Here is a 21293-nt window from a genome sequence, read left to right on the forward strand (position 1 = left end):
GGGGGGGGTATCTTAGCGGGACTCATAATTAACACTCCACCGAATTCCTACAAAGGCCATCAGCTGTTCGGCTTTTTTATTGACATTACAGTCCAATGATACCATATAAGCCCCGATAACCAGCGCGATTTTGTCTGAAGTACATATTTTTCTAATGGCGATCGTTTAATAAACAACTCGATAACAAGCGATAATGTATTCATTGGAATCCGAGTGCCTATTAAGTTTCTGATAATGCTACAAGCAAATGCCGCATACTTATTATGGACATCGGTGGCAGTTGGCATATTCGGAGAGGCCAATGTTATATGTTAAATTTCCTCTTGGCCCCCACATATATGTAATTAATATTTTGCTTTTTGGCTGTTTCAATCAGCATATTATATAGTGAACCACAGAAACCGCAGAATAATCCCTTCATTTGTTGAACGCAAAAATGCCAGGAAATCACAAGTTTGATTACTTCCGGTCAATTCAAAGATTGACACTTAGTACTAGTACGTGTCTGCTGTCAGTAAATCACCGACTTTACTACAGTACGATAGACGGGGAAATTAAACCAATGCGTTTTTATCAAACAGGTTATGGTCATTTGACTTCGGACAGTGACCACTCTCGTGCGAAAGCCTTTTCCCCTCGTCCTCTGACATCCGCACATTACCTTCCAGATTTTTGGCATGTTTAGTTAGTAAGTGAATGTTATGGTATTGCACATGAGGAGTGCCTTGGTCGTAATCAAATAATATAACAGACAAGCCCCAAGTTATTGTGGTCTGTGAAAGGGGCTGCTTAAGCTCGTCAGACGTAAAAGGTATGGATGATGAGTTAGGTAGTAATTACCTGAACAGATACAGGGAGGCGCCACGATCGGCTGTATGGTCTCCCAAAGAAACAGATTAAAACACGTTTTGAATACCTATAATTTGTTTGTTTGTTTTGATAAGACTAAGTTACAAGGCATTTTCTCAAGATTTATGTTGGCATAGAATTGTTGGAATTCCAAAATGATTTTATTTGTTCCGTTGGAATTGATTATGAAACATTTTCATGGAATTAATGTTAAGATAAAACGATTGGTATTTTGGGGTTAACGTTACTCACATTCCTAGAAATTTGTTGCAGGATGTCTTTCGGCTGCTCTGCAATGTTCGCTGTATTCACTAGCTATACTGATACTTTTAAGTGTTAAAAAGTTCTGTTAAACACGCGTATGTGTCAGTGTGTGCGGAAATGATCGGGAAATGATTTTGTAACCTAGAGACACACAAGTATGTGTAGCATAAATATTATTCGTTTTTCGTATCCAGTTGTCTTCAGTTCTGCGCAGTATCTGCTTCTTGTGGTGAAGTCAGGAAGGAACGGAAACCACAGCTTTCTTTACCATCACATCAAATCATTTCAAACATTGTCATAGTTAAAGTTGATCTAAAAGATGGCAATGCTGAATGTAACAATAAATAATGAGAATGTGGTATCGCCACATGTCTTATGTTGACTTATATGTTAAGCCAAACGTTCTGTAAAAAGAACGTGTTTTTTTTTTTTTTTTTTTTTATCTAATTGGTCGTCAAGCAAAAAGAAGAATACAAAAGACAGTGGAATAACTTAAGGAATGCTCCCAGTTACAAGAAAAGAAAAGAGAAAAAAATGAATACTCGTACACTGATAAATTAAATACCATTTTTTTTATTGTGTACCTTTTCAAAATCACTGGAGCTTATCGATGGCACACAATCTAGTTCCAAGTCATTTTTGAAATGCACATTCAAAATTATTTAAAGAAATACATTTACGAAAAAAATTTCTTTTCGATTTGATCATACTCTTATTCCATTTCCAAGCACAATGTAATCAGTGACCGTCTCATCCTGAAGTAACCCAACCTTGCTGACCAATGTTAAGATATCGATGATGATAGTATCTCAATTTTCCCCTTTGAAACTCGGGGTAAACCACATACGAGTATATTGGTCGAAATCATCTCTATGAGAATGGAGCCTTCGGGAAAATGTGGACCGCTGCGGAATCGAAAGGCCAATTAATTGCTTTTTTCGTCCACATGACCCACTCTTTGCCGATAATACCCCAATTAAAACGATTTGCTCTTCTTTGATCTGGAATGCAGAGATATTTGATACATGGTATTGATTCTGATAACAGCGTTAACTACCGTAGTCCGACCAGCAGGGAATTACGTTCATGTTCAACGCAAGGGACAGTCCGTGGCAAGGGATCGGAAACAGAAAGTTCATTACATTGCAGCTACCTTCTAAGAGTGCATTCCCATAGATTAAGATCGATCCATCTAGGTCGACATAACTCCCTGGGGGTTCACGCTAAATTGCTGTCAACCAAGCGCGCACGGTACTTAATTACCCCCTTACAGCTTTTAGTAGGCGGGACAATTCGTGATTGATCAAGAATTGCAAGAACTGACTACGAATATATACGAATAGGTTAAGAACTTCACGAACTGATTACGATTCAAACGCGAATCCAGAAATTTGTCAATTCCTGGCGAGTCATGGGATTTCTGTGTGAAATAGGGGCATAAGCCGGCTAAGCTGACAGTAATCTAGTGAGACTCCCCACAGGGATAGATCGATCTAAAATCTGTGGGAATGGGGTCTAAGACTCCGTTATACGACTGTCTTAAGCAAACGAAAAGCTTACATTTTTTTGCTTTCGTTACAAACTTTGATCTCGTTTTAATATTTTTCTTTTCGAAAAGCATGTATGATACCATTTATGCAGAAGAACAGTGGCTATACGAAGAACAAATCTAATTACTTAAAAGATTTCAATAAATCAATGGACAGTCTCTTCTGGAAGCCCATATACGAGAACTTCATAAATATCGCGTCTTTGTATATGACCCTTCACTTCGTGTGAGAAATAAATTCACTTTTTAAAAATAATCACCGAAGCGACTGGTTTAAAAATAGGCAATCCCAATCAACGAAAAGACCCCATGGGGATGGTGTTTAACTTGTTATCATTTGAACATTAAGTCTGTGAAAATCACCAGCCCTCTGCAGGTGCGAATGAATACAGTGCGTTTTAATCGGCTATATAAGATCCCTGAGTTGTCAACGAGTTCTGTAGCGATCAGCTGAAAGTCGTGATCACCAGCGCTGTAAGGCGAGAATATCTGCCGGGGATAGCGGTTTAACCCCACCCAGGAGAGAGAAGCTCGCTTAATTTCACAGCAGCACAAAAATTACCCAGGGAGAGTGTATTCGCCCTCCTGTAGGACGTCTTTCAAGAGCAACAACAAGGTAATTTTTGTACAGTATGAAGTAGTGTAGTAGAAAACGAGGACTTGGACACATCAGGATGAGTAGGTGTGGATATAATAGACAGGTAAATCTGTTTGTAAGGTAATACACGTGTTGCCTTGAGAGATCAAAGGAAGACATTTTTGTATTTACAGCGCCTGTCTTTAACATCCGTCCGAGTCACAGGACGCGTAATTTTAGCCAAATATTGCATTTCACGTCTGGTCATCTATCTGTCATCTTATATCTTATGTTTACGAGAATAACGCAAAAGGTTTTTAATGAACATTTCGTAGTTTAGGACTCAATTTGGGGTCGCTATTGACTTCGGTTTTACTTACAATCTATTGTGATGATATCTATTTCATCGAAAGGTTATTAAATGTCTATTTATTTACTCCCAACGTAGTAGACCTATATTGATTATTTGATTGGTTGACATCTTAGTACATACAAAAGGCGATGAATGGCAAACCAGAACGACTCAATTGATAACTTACATGCACATACAGATGCTCAAAAAGAAATATTAATTTACAAGGCAAAATGCATTGTAACGATCCACCGATCTACACATATCAATTTATTTCCAAGACTGAAAAAAAAAACAGACTGGTTGAAAAAGGTGTCCTACAGAATGCGCAAAAAAAGAGAACCAACACACATACACACGCATTTATATATACACAAGTATTTTTAATTTTGTACGCGGAACCACTTGTAGATTACCAGTGAACGAGCTGTTGTCTGAAATTCATGTTACAAGTTCCAAGGAAATTTCATTAGCGATATTAGCGACTGAATTGCTTGCGTTAATATAATCAAAATTAAACCAGTAGTAGTCCCCCCGTAGCTGTGTTTCATAATGTGTTTTTCAAAACAAGCAGACTGTCTGGATTCACACCTAGAACATGACGCCTTGATGAGTTCCGTTCTAGGAGAAAAAGTTACTGAAATATATCGCCGCTACATCATCAGTCATTTATTATAAAAAGGGGGATTGACTTCTGTATATTCTTTCCTTCATGACTGCATTCATGCAATTGAAAAACGGTGCCAGTATATTTTAATATCTTATGTTTTGTCTTGATAAGTCTCTATAACTCCTATGGAATCTTACCACCCAAAATACATGTAGGCCCATATCTTGTAGCTGGGGCATTGTTTGAGTCATATGGTTTTAACAGAGCTATCAAAAAGCGTTTATATCTTATGCCCAAACCAGTCCATTCTCTTTTGGAAAGGCTTAAAACACTCTTTTTAGACCTACCACGTTTGGACTTGAAGGTATAATTTGTTTGTGAAATATCACCATAGACACAATTTGAAAAATACCGGGTCTGGATTTTATGTCAGATATCATTAAAACATTTCTGTGAGAAATATTTCAGATATCATAAACCTTACGGTTAGAAATAAGTAAATAGCACTTGACGTGTTTGTAAACGAGCTTTATGAATTTGAAAGTAATCTGTATTATTTTAATTCTTTAAAAAAACCGGTTAAATAAAAAAATTCCATACAAATCTCTGTATCAGTGTGGTTGAGCATATGATCAATTTGAAGAAAATAGCCAAACACTAAATGTTATCGGTACTTAGGCGATAAAGTTCTTTCCCCCTCAGCGCCAACCCCCCCCCCCCCCCTTACCTCCCCGACTCCATCACCTTCTACTACTTCTACTACAGTATTCTCGGCACTGTAGATCTATAGATCGCAGAACCGCCCACGCTATCTTTCCAAGCCAGCCACATTCCCAATTCATCAGGTGTATTTCGTCTCCTTGGAAGTCCGCGCCTTTGTTGATGTACACAGGAAACGCTAGTGAGACTGATATGTGATCCAAAGCGACTTGTATCTGGTGAGCGTTATGAATGAAGGGCGTGTGAAGTTTTGTATCCAAAACGTTAACATATACGCCCATATCGGAAAAGCTAACAATAATTAAGTGCCGTGGTTTATAGTACTTATAGCACTTCTCAATAGAAAAGAGTCTAATTATAGATGGTGGAGTAACCGTGGCGGTTATTTTTGCATCGTTGCCGCCTGCAGGTGTAGTTTTCATACAAGCTGAGCAACTTCATGCGTGGCAGATATGTACGTGTCATGCGCACAGTGCATGTCTTTGGAGGCCAGAATGATGCCCTGACTGTACATAGTGTCATGAAAAGTGTAGATGCACACTTTATACATTGCACACCATCACTAATTTAATGAGGTATTAGTCTAAAACGAACATGTGCTTTTCTTCCTCTTCATCCTCTTTCTCTTATTGTACTGTCATCGATGATGCTATGATAGAGAGCAAATGCAGAGGAGGCCCGCGCTGGAATTAAGGCTTTCCGCAGCTGTCGGTCGTAAAAGAGGCGGATATATGACCACTGCTTTTACGAGAAAAACATTCAATTTCAGATACTTTAACTCGAAATAGTTTTCATAACAAATCTACGTTCGTTCTATAGAACATAATCTAAATTTGCACAGTTGAACAGCCAGGTTTAAGCTTACCGGCATTCCGTATATAATTTTCCGTCCATAGAGAAATGATAAAGTTTGTACCTTGTCGCGTTCGATTATTAAAAAGCAGGTTGGTTCAGTAACAGAATGCAAAATTTAGGATCATCATGGAAGATATTGTCTGCAGTTACGTAAATAGATCACACATAACGAGATGGGTTTGTCGATTCATCTACGCAGTTTAGTTCTCATGAGATCGTCTGCGGGTGTGCGCGTGGACTCAATGCGCATGCTCCTTTTTCGGCGAAGTTTTTTTAATGAATTCCTTAACGTGTATAGAATAGAAATTGGCTTTATCAGACACCATTCATGTAACAGTCATGTACTTACAAACCAAACGTAGCATTGCATCTTCTGCTACTATAAACATGTTGATGAGTGATATATTAAGACTTGCTTGTTTCATTGTATTGTGAATTCAATAACATCTTTGCGTCGTCAAGTGCAGCTTTTTCCCCGTTGAGCGTTAAGTTTACGCTCAGTGATGTTTTTTTTAAATAATGTTGAGATAAACAGATAATTTCCTTTCATCAAACAGATAGCCCTCTCCTTAATACTTCATCTTTTTGCAGACAATGTGATTTTTCGAAAGCATACGGTCTAAAGTATAAACCCTGGCGAAAAGGGCAGAAAGAAGCACAATGCTCGTTGAGGACGCCATTGAGCCTATTTCACAGAAACTCGAAAACTTTTTGGGCTTCGTTAAGTATGCTAAAATCAGACAGCAGACTGTGGTTATACTACTTTCCAATATTGTCCAATGTTCCTCTTGTACTTCCGGTCTCCAGGCAGTTGGTGGACAACATGCTCTGAAAGTCTGCTTCTATTTGTCACATGCACGTCACGTTAGACCGGCTACATTTTAATGTTAAAATATTTAAAATGCTTTTGTGACATATCAAATTCAGCTGATGATCGAAATATGGTGGAAATAATTCAAAAGATTCTACTGAGTTTAGTTTGAAACTTGAGAAAAGTCCTTTCGTTATACTATGATGTTCGATCGTAATGATAACTAGTCAGATCTTGTGCCTTTCTGCCACTGTTAGATACTGTTGGAAAAATATCAAATGGGGCAGTCGAAACTCAAAAACTTACCTGGAAAATGCCAATGGTAACAGCTAGTGTTTTGAATGAGTGAAAACTGGGAACTGACATAAGATTTGAAAGTAATCAATTTTAAAAAAGATTTTGTGCTGATAACTCCAATCGTATGCCTTTCACTTGCACATAAAATCTGCTGTCAACGAAAACAATAGGGCCTAAAACGTAGTATTTTAGTTTTATTTGGTAGAAAAATGATCCTGCCCATGTCTAAGTGCAAGTCTACGGCATCTCGCAAAAAGAATATGATACTCAATATTTGTGGGAATCGCGCATGCTGCACGCGCATACACGTGCAAACACACAGATATATATACATATTCGAAATATTTCTACTTTGTCCAAGTACACAAATATCCAGGGGCCTATCGCGATGACAGGTTTGCATTTCCTTTCAACATCCGGAATAACACACGCCCTCACCCTCCCTCTACCACCGGAAAGTTCGATGACGAACGTTCCAGGAAGCGGAAGTGCTTTCACCTTTTGTGTTAAAAAACCTTGAAACTGATCGATACTGGCGGGAAATCGAGCATGAAGGTCCCACTGAATCAGTACAGTCCTCTCTTAGTTACCAGATACGATGTGATTCCGCCAGGGCCATGTATAACGCAATGCATCAGTTGGTAAGTCTGTTTCATGTCCTGATGGTATACACTTGTGAAGGCAGAGCATGGATTACAAAAGGCCAGGAGCAATTGAACAGCACATGGTCCTGGAACCGGATACTAGTTGCATCTTACGAACCGAGTGCAATCTAGAACATATTTCTAATCACTGTCATGTTGGTATAATAACGAGCGGAATTGAGGGAGTTCCGAAACGGAATACAGAGAATAATGTAACGAAATGATCATGCGAAATTGACCGGCATGGTAAAACAGGGATTTGTTGTTGTCAATTTGGGAGGAGCTGTTACTTGTCGAGACAAAGCGTACTTAACTTCCCAAACAAATTAGAAGATGTTCTTTTGATTGGACGCAACTTCCGTGTCTGTGTTAACGATTGTTTATGCTACTCGACGGGGCTGGCATACACATGCGTCTTCCTAAATAGCTCTTGAACTTATCACAGCCAGCTCCAACAATTTATCAAATCGATGACAAATCATGAAATTAACTACAATATTTGTTATAATTACATATTGGCAAACCAGTATAACATAATTACTTATCTGGTGGTGTTTGTATTTTGCTGTCTTTATTGTGATTAATAGGTACCTTCACTGCAAGCCGTATAATCCGTTTAGAAAAAAATCATATTATCTTATTTTGTTCTGTGTTATTTGCACATTCATGATGCATGGCGCTTGCAGAAAGGCGTGAAAATTGCAGGACTCATTTTTTTCTTCATCTTTTACATTTTGTTCACCATATTTAAAAACCTAGGTATATTTGTCCAAAAAAGGGAAAAAACAAATAATCAGAGAAACACCTGCGTTAATCACATGACGTACATATATTTGTGATACAGCTACTAGTACATGACGCGATTGGCGTGTGTCTGACGTCAGTTCAGCCAAAATGTCCTCTGGCTATCTATCAACTTCATCTAATTACGGAAAAATGATCCCAATGGATGATTGGATGATGGTAATCAGACAAATGAGACATCTTTTGTTTAAGGGGGGGCAAGTTAGTGCACAGGAGTGGTCATGTTAATGTGATTCCATCATTGCTTTATTACAATAGTCTGACAAATACTTAAAGAATGACGATAAAAGTTTCGCACAAAAAAAAATTAAAACCGATATGCAACTTTTATCCATGTATTTAGAGCGCTTTGGTAATTTTACACTATAGACTACACACAAGGTACGCTCTCTCTCTCTCTCTCTCTCTCTCGTGGGTGTAAGCATGTAGCAAGGAAAGTAAAAACGGAATACTTGCATGCAGGGGAAGTCAATGAAAGAAATAGGCCAACTGGAAAAAAATTACCATTGAGCAAAATAACCGCGTGGTCTTCAGTAGATACATGTATAACTATATCGTTATTTTGCCTTCAATATCCAATAGTTTTTGACAGGTTTGATTCTGATGATGATTGCCTTTGGGGGTCTCCAGCCTTTACCCAACTACGCACATTTCTCGATTCTGTTAATCTCTGTAATTTACAGATGCAATCTTGGCCTTTAATGAAGCCTATTGATTAGACCACTTCGTACACCCATATGTCCATCATGTACAGATAAACTATGATGTGGCATAGATCTGGAACACACTGTATTAATAATTTCGAGACTGCTCATGTTGGGATGGCCAACTGTCATCGGTAATGACATCAATAGGGCTAGAACATAGGATACAATTACTATTCCAACTGCACTACTTCCATTGTTTTTTTTTTTCTCTGTTTACTGAAAATATGTATTGAAAGCAATAGTGAGGTATTATTATTTGCAGTTCTTTTTTGATAAATGATTTCGTACACTTAATCCTACTAGCAGCATGATAATAATGCTCATAAGGGCATAAGGTTATATTTAAAAATCTATTCTCATACCTTGCGTTTATTAATGGCCATAAGCCTTTCACCAACAATTTCGTATTGGATATATTTACTATAAACATGACCTACAGATCTTCTCGCATCTTCTGGCGTTTGCCGCCAATACCAATTCAGACTCCCCCATCCTCTTCCTCCCCCCCCCCCCCAACCCCCAACAACCCCCAACCGCCAAAATTCCTTGTGCTAAAAGGTTTGGACAACAAATTGCAGATAGCCGTGCAACCACACATAAAGGGGTTAAACTCCGTGATAATTAGAGGTGATTGTAGACCACCACCCAGGTCTTGACATCATTGCTCACGTACCCGGACAGTTATCAAATCATTTCACGCCTTTCACTGAATTATACCGTCACCGAAATCCAGGTAAACGTTCGTTATGATGTTGACTCTCAGCGTTAATTTGTACCCATTCACTGTTCATCAAGCTATTAGCGTACCGCAAACTGCCCATCTTTCATCATTGCCTCGAAGAGGCTATTATTCCCCAGAAAATAAACAAAACATCTCGGAAATTACCAGCTATTAATCGTGTAGAAACTAGATACGATCGTCTCTGGAGGCATGCGGTTGCCCGTAGTCGATAGCGTCTTCAGTCCTTTCTCAGTGAATTGTATCTAGATTAATGCAACAGGAAGTCAGTTGGTTAATAATTTAACCTGTATTCATTAAGGTCATGTTAGGATAGTTAGCAGGTTGCAGTGGATTGCGACGAGCAGCTGGCTCGATACAAGAGCCAATAGGCGCGCGCCTTGGGCATTCCCAGCGTACGTCTGCGCGTGCTGCCTCCTGGTTATAAAATACCGGCTGGTGATGCAACTCTGGCAGATAGTTTTTGAATCTGCAGCTTCTCGTTTACTTTCACACACGTGTGCTTGGTTTCTTTTAGGTCGACGAGACAAAAACACGGAGTGAGCGCCGAACACAAACCAGAAACAGAGCGGACTTTATATTTTGCAAGAGGTTTACATCACATCTGCCTGCTGTTGAGTGTTTGAGATATGCCAGAATTAAGTTTGAACGTTAAAATGTTTCCACTTCTTATTCTGGCTATTTTACCCATGTTTTCGACGGCGCGGCCGATGTACTCTGAGGAAACAGCTTCAGAGATGGAAAGAGAACCGTCCTTTCTACAATTTATGGTATCAGACTACCTGAGACATTTTAATACACCTGCCGCAGAACGCTTTTCGTCGCAAAGCGCGATGTTGACGAGCACAGAAACACCTGACATTAACTCTAAGGCACAAGGTACCCGGTTACAAGCCATCCTGTCAAATTTAGAGCAAGTGGAAAAGGGTGGTTCTTACAGAAAAAACGACGACGAGCAATATTCCGAGGCAGAGGGTTTTGAAAAAACATTTGACGGCGCTATGCAAAATGATGGAGATTTTGGCAGTTTTGGTAGTATTTCACCAAAGCATAGTGACAATGCCAACTTGAATGACTTCAGAACAAATTCTGTTCCGGATCAAAATTTTCGAACATCCTTTTTTCCTGATGATGTTGACGCTTTCAGAACGTCTTCATCCAGAAACGAAGTTCCTGCGGTGCACGATGATTATCCGTATAAAAATCCTTCAAAACTCTCGACAAACAAATTTGCCTCTCCAGAGTCCGATTTTGGAGACTACTTTGAGCAATTCCGCCCTGAGCAAAATAATGCAAACGAAGGGCAATTCCACAGCGACCCTGATGACCTCGGATTTGGTTCATTTGGAAACTTTGCAGGGAGCTCAAGTGATAGTGACAGCAAGGGGGTCGACAGCGGTGCCTCTTCATTTGGCGGTTTTGGCTCATTTGCAAGCGATAATGGAATGCAAAGTACAAAATCAGCATCAACAGACAATGGCTTTTTTGGCGGCTTTGGTGGTGGTTCTTACGGTTCAAAGACAGTGGTAGAAGGCTCCGGAGCAACCCCTATGCAGCAAAATGGGTTTGTAGAAAACTCGGTGAGTATGCCATTGTGAGATCTTATTATCGCAGAATAAGAATTACCTGCAAAATTCAAAGGGTTTCCTCTATTTGATTACAGTTATGTGGAATCCATTTATCACAAACTTGATACCTGAGATGCTAAGGTCCTAATGAGAATATGAATCTTGTGTCTGATAAAGCAATATATTTCCATTAGAAGTCTCCGTTTGATTATCTTTTTGGCTATTTTTTATATACTGTATAAAACAACTTTAACTTAACTGCCTATAAAAATCCAATTAGTAATCTTATTATAAATCGCGCTGAGCATGCAGATCAAACTTTCATCTTTCACGACGTAAAATGCAAATGCGTCGAAAGGATTAAGTGGGTGACAATTAAACGTCCTAAATGAATGGTTAAATGTAGATAGCACAAAGCTGACTAGCCTGTTCGCTGATGCAAATGCCGATGGCATTCCGGAGAATAAATGTTATGACATTTTGCAATACAAAATTGCAATCTAGATATGCAATAACATATCAACCATATTTCAAATGCCAAGATGCCTCCACTACTTCCGGATAAGAGCGTAGGTCTGTGAAATTTGAAGTGTTGCTTACTCTGCTAGTTTATAGACAGTCTTTTTTTGTAGACAATGCTCCATACGCCTCGTTTCTACTTAATGCAATCAATTCTTTTCTGAAGTGACAAATTAATTCTCTCTCTCCTTCTCGATTGACCTTTCTCACATACTTGAGAAAGTGCAAAGAAATCGTTTGAAAACTAGAATTTCGACAACTTAATCCCTGTGGTATTTAATTAAGTTGTTCGCGAAAAGCTTCTTTAGTTTAGCATGAATAACAAGCATTTTCCTGTATATTTTCGAAGCGCTTTATTGACGAGGGTAAAATAAAATATAACTTGCAAGCTAGTAGCAAACGAATTTGAAATTCCCTAATGGATATTCGAATGAATAACAGATAAAAATTCCAAGAAGTCAATCAAATTATAACTTAAATTACAAAGCTGTTATAATATAGTTTATTATATTATATTTTACAAGGTAATGATAATCTGTTTCAGTACAGAAATGAATTGAATTGGCTATTGGCCTCTGTAGTCTATAATATATGGCAGATATGCCTGTGTGGCATTTTGTATAAGATCGTAACGTGCTAAGCAAGCGGTGTAATATCACCAAAGATGGTGGGTTAAGTGGTATTTAGCCAAGGGAATTCACCACCCTATTAGTGATAGATCTTACTATGTGTGCAGGTAAAAGTGGCCAGTAGTTATGAAATACAGACGTGGTAGGGGTGTTCTACCTGTACATCATGAATAAGTAGAAAAATAAATAGAAGTAAATGAACAAATTAATTTTTAAAGAGAAAGTTAGAGAGAAAAATTCTGCGGGCTTCAAAAACAAGGTTTGGAGAACTTGAAAACATAAAAATAGTAAAAAAAAAAACTAGCTTATTTAGAAATTAAACCCAAACAGTTTCGTTTTACATTCATTTTACATTCATTGTGTTAATGCAATAGAATATCAAGAATGGTAGTCGGCCAGGAACCGTAGTCCGTTTGCTATTGATTTGTACGATTGATATTCGTCCTAGAATATAACCCTGACGCTGGCTAAAACTAGCCTGTACTCATCATCAGGGAACCCGGATTTCCATTCCTAGGACTACCATTTTTGTCATTTCTGCCATTTTTTTATCGATGCAGACACCACTGCTCAATACTATTAAGTCGTTAAGGCAAACGGTTTATTAAACGATGTAAGGAATACGAACCACTTGCTATCATGAGGAATAGGCCGGTAACGAAGGAAAAAAAGTCATACTGAATACTGAGCGAACTCTTCCTCATCTCCAGTAATAAGATTAAAATGCCGTTTCGCATTTTTGTGGTCTACATTTAGGGGGAATCGTTCAATCAATGCAACTGACGCTTCTACTAAGACTACTAAGTCAAAAAGTGATAAATCAAATGTGACCGTACATGTATCATCCATACACGCAGAGTAACCGAAAAGTAAAAAGACATGCTCTAGTTCTTTTTCAAGAATCAGTGTATAGGCCTACATATCCTACTTGCAATTCATTCGTTTGTATCACTGTTTGTAGGTTTTTGTACATCTTTCATTCAAAAAGAAATTCCGTACTAAGAAGTTATCAGAATAGCTTAATTGGTCTGGATTATAAATAATTGTGCAAGTTAAGGTTATCAAAACCATCATCCAGACCTGCTCAATTTAGCATAACTGAATGAAATGTGACGTACAACTTTTATCCCATCCAGGCGGTACATTTCTTTATAACGATGATCTCATCAATAACATCATTTCCTAATAACTACATTTGTTATTAAAAGTCAATCATTATTTCCGTTGCAGAAAGACTGCGCTACCATCGACACAAAGACGTGTTCTGCAGACGACGAATGCTCGTGCCACGGGTTTTACCATTGTTCAGCAGGGAGGTGTAAACTTCACGGGGAGCCCGCCCAATCAGCAGGCATGTACTTTTTACATGATATAACATAGTCTGATAACTGACTCTTTTTATACATTATCCTAAGGCAGACAAGACACTTGCCCTCTTTGGAATTCTTTTTTTTTTTAAGGGGAATCGGTTTAGATCCTAGGGGACGCTTTGCTTCGTTGCACACCCCTCTAAGGATATGGTATCTAATGTACCACTGGTCGTTGAGAAAAGCATTTTATACATAACGTCATAAGAGGTACACAAGACCAAAAATAAGCTCTCACGTCCTGTTTTCCATGAAAGAACGGAAGAACAGATGTTGTGATAAGATTACCTAATTGTTGGTATTTGATGGTTTTGCTTGCGATATGAACCAAATAAGAGTCATAATCAGGCAAATTTTCTTTGTGTGCATGGATATGCCATCTTTTCTTTATATTATAACGATATGTTCTTCCAACAAGAGCTAAAAATCATTATTATTATACCACTCCAATATCCCAATGTCCCAAAAGACACCTTCTTGAGTATGGAGTGAGAGATCACGTGATATAATAGCCTCTACCCATGATTGCAGCCCCCGTCTCCCACACCCTACTGTAGGCCTATGTCTTATGTATAGGCTATTATAACATCTATAACTCAATCCTTGATAAACGTGTTTTGTGAGACATTGAAATATTGAAGTGCTACATGTATATTTCAGCTGCTTTTGGAGAAAAAATGGTGTAGCTAAAAAAAAAACACGGCATAGGGCCTAAGGCACTCAGATTTAGATCTATAGGCCTACTTGGACTGGGTTCCCATCCCTAGGTCGATCTAACAGGATCTGTCCATCTCCACATGGTTTCTCTCTAAATTGCTTTCAGCTTAAGTGGCTTAGATGTCTGGGACGCCTAATAAAGCTGCTAAACTACGGTTAATTACCCCCTATCAGCTTTAGTAAGCGTGACAGACATCTAAGCCGCTTAAGTTGATTGCAATTAAGTGAGAATTCCCCTGGAGATAGTTCGATCCAATGTTAGTACGACAGTCTCTGGGAATAGTCTCTAACATACTGAAGTTTTGTTTTCAGGTCCCACCCCTCAAGGTACCTACGGTCCAGCCCTTCCGGAACATCAGCTCGGCCTCGTGGGTTGAACACACGCGCTGTTGCCACGAGCAGTGTCGTCAGCATTGCGCCTACGCACAATCATGGCATACGTAAGAAGCCAACATCTCTATTCTTTAACAAAGAAGACAAAAAGATGGGTTACTCAACGCCATCTTTACATTCCGTTGATATGTGATACCATATGTGTAATCTAGGGTTATGTTAACAATAATAATAAAAAAACTGAGGTCATAATAAGATGTAAATAATACATTATAATGAAGAACTGGCTAGTTATGCTTTTTCAGTGTCATGACCTTGGCGAATTTAACACCTCTGTTTCTACTAGGGTTAGGCCTACAAATCTGAAAAAAGAGGGTCCAAATTATTGGCTAACATTTTGTCATTTAGTGTCGTTATTCGTCGCATCTTATTCTCATCAGTTGCTATAGATGTCATATCGTTAACATTGGGTAACCATCTGTGTGTGTTAATATGGCAGCGGTGTAGCTTCCGCTGAACGCTTTTATTTAGAAGTAATTCATCCCGATTAGCAGGCACAATAAGTTCACCGACACATATCTAGTTGTTATTACTGCACCTGAAAATAGAATGATTATATTAGATTCGTTTTATTAGATATCAAGTTTTGAATTAATCTGGAGTAGCCACTTTATTTCTTTGTGATCAATTCATTTTGTTTATCATCGAGTACATGTTGGCATCGGTCACACCTTTTGTCTATCTATGTCATGTTACTTGCCGTATGGCTATCTATGGCCTGTGGTACTTTTAAAACTGCTCTTATAAATCATACTAAAAATATCACGCTTAGAAATTTGAAATAGTATATGATCACCCTAAAACTATCACGCTTTGTATTACGAACAGAGAAAGGCGAACACTAGAACCGTTTGTTGCCTTATCTTTTACGGATGACGGCATGCATTCTTTAGCGGTCGTTGGCTTGAAAGAAGTGATGTTATTTTATTTGGGCGTGTCTGAACTTCTATCACTAGTAATGAATTGTTTTTGTTTTCCTATTGTGATGAATAAAATGATGAATTGCAAGGTACTTTTCACTTGGGACTATTAGACTCGAACAGTTATCGCTAATTGCTGCACAGTTGCTTATTTTATACTTAAGAAGAAATCAACTACCCCTCTACGTTCTAAATTAATCTTTTTGTGCTGCAGAATCAGTTAAGGTTTGTTACTGCATTAAAAGTCGATGCCGTAATGACGGACAAATGATTTTTCAGGACAACAAGGGCGTTATCAAGTGTAAGACACAGGATATACAGACGGTTGATAGAAACTAATGACGCATTATTGTTATGGGAGATGTAAGTTATCTCCAGTGAATGCCTTGCTTCCCTTGCACACTTAAACATATATTGTTATTTGATAAACGAGCCATTAAGTCTAAGGGTTGATTTGAACATGTTAAAATCGTGTATGGTATTGAAAAGGCTATTTTAGATAACATACCTAAGCTTGTGCGTGCGTCTTAAGCCAGCTCATGCAAACTTTAATTTTATCTCGGTTTACGTGGTTGTCAATTGCTATGATAAACACCTATTTTTTACTGTAACATGACATTTGACTAATCGGGTTGAAACCGCTATTTTGCAGAAAGAAAAAAGCGCTATTTAAGATAAGATCACAATACTGGTGTCGTGTATCAAAAGCCGAACCTTTTCAACAGATTGTTACATATAGAAACACTTACCATTTGTGATATTTGATTTACCACGTCGAAACCGTTAACGTTAAAGTAGATGTACTTACATGTTACTTAAGACTCGTCATTCTAGCTCTTCAAGTTTAATTTAGTCATTGTTTGTGGGTTTTAAATTCTCGGCCTTTTTTATTGTTATCAAGTTGACATCGGTGCAAGTGTACTATACGTACAAATACAATTTCAGAGGAAATGAAGAGCTAAGGTGTTGCCCCGATAGCACTACTCTTGGGGAAAGTTCTTGTAACAAGCCAGCCTTATGTAATGTGTGGTGCCTGCTTATGTAGTAAGAGATAAAAAAAGACTATTATTGTACATACCCTATAGTATGAACAAAGCCAAATTTGATCTCAAGTGACTCGACGCAAATCAATAGTAAATGGCGTGCAAAGAAAAAAGTTTGGTTTATTACGAAATAAAGTGATATGCCTATGATGGATAACAACACAGAGTTTCAGAACAATTCGATATATTTGCCGTTTGTTTAAGGTCACCACACGCAACTCCATCTGGAGGGTACATATGTATCACATACAGTATTCCCCGGAGCACGTGCCCAAAATCCACTTAGTATCAAGTTCTATATGCCTTGTTCACTTTCTTCTTTAATTTGTAATACAATACCTGGTTTCCCAGTGTGTTTTTTTCCCTAGATCTTTTGCATCAGGGTTTATCGTGCAACAAATAACATTTAGCAGTTTTATCTCATATATATTTTGCGTTTTGGTATGGCTTGCAAATCTTTTATACTGTTCTGGCCATCCTTTGAGATATGGTCCCAACATCTAAAGTGCAATATGTGTTACCTGTAGCAGCACATTTCCCTTTGCAAATAAAATTTAAAACCCAACCGAGAGCATTAAAAGCCAGCAAAGGAATCGATTCAGATAAATACATATTTACCTTGCCATCGAATATGATTTTAAAACGTTAGTTATCGTGACGGAATTTCCCTATGGTCATCTAGTATCAACGCCGCAAACACGAAACATGACGTGGAAACAGTGAGAAATTGAAAACGTTACTCCATTATAAAAAGAAAAGACACGCAAGTCGTTTTGGCTTTGCCCCCTTAAATGATATAATCGATACGTTTAGGCAACTAAGCGATGAAGATACGCATTCTGTTCACCGTTTTACGAGCTATTAGTCCACTTAAGGGTAGTTGACAACATGATGAAATAAAAACTACGAGTACATCATTGTATAAGCCCAGCAAAATATTTTGTCACAGGTTTCGTCTTAGGGGAAAACGAAGCAAGCATAGGCCCCTACAGAAAAGTTATGAAGCGCAAGTTTGTTAACCAAATGTTTTAATTGGCATAGTAGGCCAAAAAATAAACAATGTAGTCAAAATAATTCCCCAATGAGGCTCCACCTCCCCCTCCCCCCTCCCTCCCATGACAAAGTCTCTTTATAGTTAGAGATGGCAGTCTGTGTGTCTGTGTACATTGTTTTTCTGTAAAACAGGCCGACGCTGTTAAGGCCGAAACGCGCAGTCAGGCTCCGATTCTGAACCAGATCTCAGTTTAATTACCAAACGCATTGCCAACGTGAACGAAACCTTTTCCAACCTCTGCGAATTGAACAAAACAATGATACGATGTTGACAGTCGATCGATTCTATCAAATGTCATTGTATTCAGTTTGGCAGACCCGGATGCTGCTTGTCGCTCTCGGCTATGACACACGCACGTGGGCCGTATAACTGTTTTTCCATTGGAATAACTGAGTGATTGAAATTTAAGCTGGACCGAAGGTGCAGTGACATATGAACCCATCATCGGTCATATCTATCATGTAACAGTAGCAAGGAAACTGAATTCTTTGGAGGGTTTTAACGAGGGACACGAATTCTATCGTTGTATGAATTGACACGTTTCATAGAGTATCGTATAATCTTGTGAAGAAACTAAAAGTACACAAGGAATGACATTCCTTTATCAGGCAATTCCCAAGATCTACAATATGAAAACCAAGGAAAAAATACGATTTTGAGGCCTGCTTTGATCATGATTTTAATGGATTAAGTCATCAGACAAACTCTACCAATTAAGCCTGTGGTTTTTTATCAATAGGTATCAAAAGAAACCTTCTACTAGCTAGTGGGTTGTAAAAGTTCAAATTAGTGGTACAAATATACCGCGACACTTTGATCTGAGTTGGCTGTACATTTCAAGGCGGATCGGTTAGTTTCACTTTCGACTTTGGAAGTGGACAATTCTGTGGGTTGGTTTCCTGGACAGGAAAGCAGCAGCCTGAATGAAATATAACATTATTGCCGTTTATTGTAGCCATTTGAGTGATTTCTTTGTAAGCAGGATAGAGATAATAACTACTACGTGTATGACAAAAGTGTTTGTATGGGTTTCGTCCATTATGACCATATAGTTACACTGAAAACATTAAAGCCATTGTTGCCGTTTACAGGACATGAGCTTAAACAGTATCGAGATATCTTTTTATTTTCAGAAATTATCAAACAGCTTATAGGCATAGGTTATAAAAGAGCACACTTCAAAACAAATAAACAGAAAACTTCAAACGCCCTTTATTTCTATTCTGAAAACTACTTTTTATGTACTTTTATATATTCGTCTTGTGATAAATTTAGCTTCATATCCCACGTTTGGCTTCAGGTACAGTGTCATTTACAAAGAAAAACCCCAGAGCTTTGTCACAGCCTTTTCACTCACTGACGTCTCGTTGTTATATACTTTTCCTAGACAATCAGTTGATATCCGATGAAAACCTCAATTTCGTACAAAAGAATTCCATCTTTACGGGCCCACGGCTCCTGAACTTTGTTACGTTTCGTGCTTTATCTTCAGTGGTTTTTGACACGCAGTTTCCATCAAAACAGTATTTTATTTGACACCATCACGACAGCTATGGCCTCCATGTTACGCTAAATGAAAATCGCAGTTGTGTTTCGCAATAGTTTGACCTTCGCCCATCGTTACATAAGGTTCCGGTTTTATTTATTTATTCATAATTATTATTATTTTATTTTATTGGTTTTTTTTCTATTCATTTATTTATTTATTTGTTTATTGTTTTTCAGCATCTGAAGTTCGAGGACTGTTCAGATAGGTTAACGACACGTATCACATGTCTTCGGTAAAGAATGGAATATGAAACCGTCGTCAACGTGTGGTTTATGCCAATACTGTGGGCTGGGGCAATGACACTTGTAGACATTTGAGATCGACAAGCGGTTAATTAAATTGACTGAAAAGCCTGAAAATTTAATCACTGAAGCTTAACATTTCAACACACCCCTAGAAAAAAAATCCATTGATTTTTAAATGGGCTTCAGCATTTGCGCTGACGCCTTTGTGAAAAGAAAATTGCAGCACAAAATAAGTTTTCAAAAAACAAACAAACAAAAAACAAACAAAAATTAAGACATTGTCTTTCTTAGAATAAAACGGAAATAACATCTTAAAACTGTAAAAAGTCTTCAGCGTCCTATTGTTGTAGCAATTTTATTTATGCAATTTACCTGTACATACCTGTACAATCTTCATGGCAACAACAAGAAATATTGTTATACTGTATTATTGTTATAGTGAGAAATGACGACAGCAGTTTGGAGCATTCGAACGTTTATTCACCGACTCTCTCTTCTTACAACTTCACAAATATTTATACTCAATTTCTCCGTACTGATCACGCATTTACTTGTTTTCTTTTCCATTGTCTTTGCGTGATTACAAAATATTTTCTATTCTCATGTTGCAAGTCACTATGCAACATTTCCTTATTAGGTAATCCCTAAGAAACTTGTTTTCAATTAAAGATATCTAAAATATTATTTGGATTACTCATGCTTGGACCTTATCCAAAACTCAGCTATCATGTGATAAATAGATGATCAAAATTATTATATGTTATGAAATTAACCAATCACATTAACTGTTACTGACTTTGACCTTTTCCATCTTTTTCTGACACTAAAAACATGTTCTACACTTGTTGACTCTTGGAGAAACTTAACTTACACTCAATAACTCTTTGTCCCTTTTACTCATTTGATTCCGCTTTAATTATTATCTGTGATTAGTGAAAGTGTAAGTAATTTGCTTTACAACATACACCCCTTCTTCAAAAGAATTCGTCCTCGAATTCTAAAACTTTACAACATACGCTCCTTTTTCATTTTTTTTAAGCAAAACATATACTAAATAACATAAAATACATAAATTTTCAAAAAAATTAAATGATAAGGTCACATATTGTTAAGTCTCAATCTTCGTCAGTTAGACTTTACGGGAAAATAATGTAACGTTCGTTAACGCGCCGGTTCTTGGGCCTTGTTGTTGTGCGCCCAGCTGATCAAGTCAAATGAACAAGATTCTCTTTTGATGCACGTGGAAATTTAATACGGTCTGTTGGAAAATATACATAGGTTTCGTTTACATAGTAACTAGCAGTCCAAAAGGTATAACGATACCGTCAAAGCCAAAATACGATATGTCCTCATCTTAGAAGAGGGCAGCCTTTATAGATCATTCAGGAATTTTAATAATTCAGGAAGAAATACACTTGACTGAGCGCAGTCCTTTCGTCTCCGGCTCTGCCTCCACTCAGTCACCGTGTTTCCTGGATCATTTTTACCCCTCCCAGCCTTCAAAGGCATTC

At 37.9% G+C, this 21293-nt stretch overlaps 1 protein-coding gene across 2 annotated transcripts; it reads left to right on the forward strand.

Moving 5' to 3' along the window:
* The first annotated feature begins 3099 nt into the window (after positions 1-3099).
* On the forward strand, positions 3100-17094 carry LOC106172554 (uncharacterized). Of its 2 annotated transcripts, XM_013553319.2 has the most exons (4): positions 3100-3278; positions 10296-11358; positions 13725-13845; positions 14891-17094. In XM_013553319.2, the coding sequence occupies exons 2-4, from the start codon at positions 10408-10410 to the stop codon at positions 14953-14955; spliced, it is 1137 nt and encodes a 378-aa protein (XP_013408773.2). In that variant the 5' UTR covers positions 3100-3278; positions 10296-10407; the 3' UTR covers positions 14956-17094. The 2 variants fall into 2 exon arrangements, with proteins under 2 accessions (XP_013408773.2, XP_013408772.2); XM_013553318.2 differs by lacking the exon at positions 3100-3278 and having other exon boundaries at positions 10137-11358.
* Positions 17095-21293: the final 4199 nt, after the last annotated feature.

This window comes from Lingula anatina, chromosome 6, assembly GCF_051362555.1.
Source record: "Lingula anatina isolate TDL-2025a chromosome 6, LinAna3.0, whole genome shotgun sequence".
NCBI classification, from domain to species: domain Eukaryota; kingdom Metazoa; phylum Brachiopoda; class Lingulata; order Lingulida; family Lingulidae; genus Lingula; species Lingula anatina.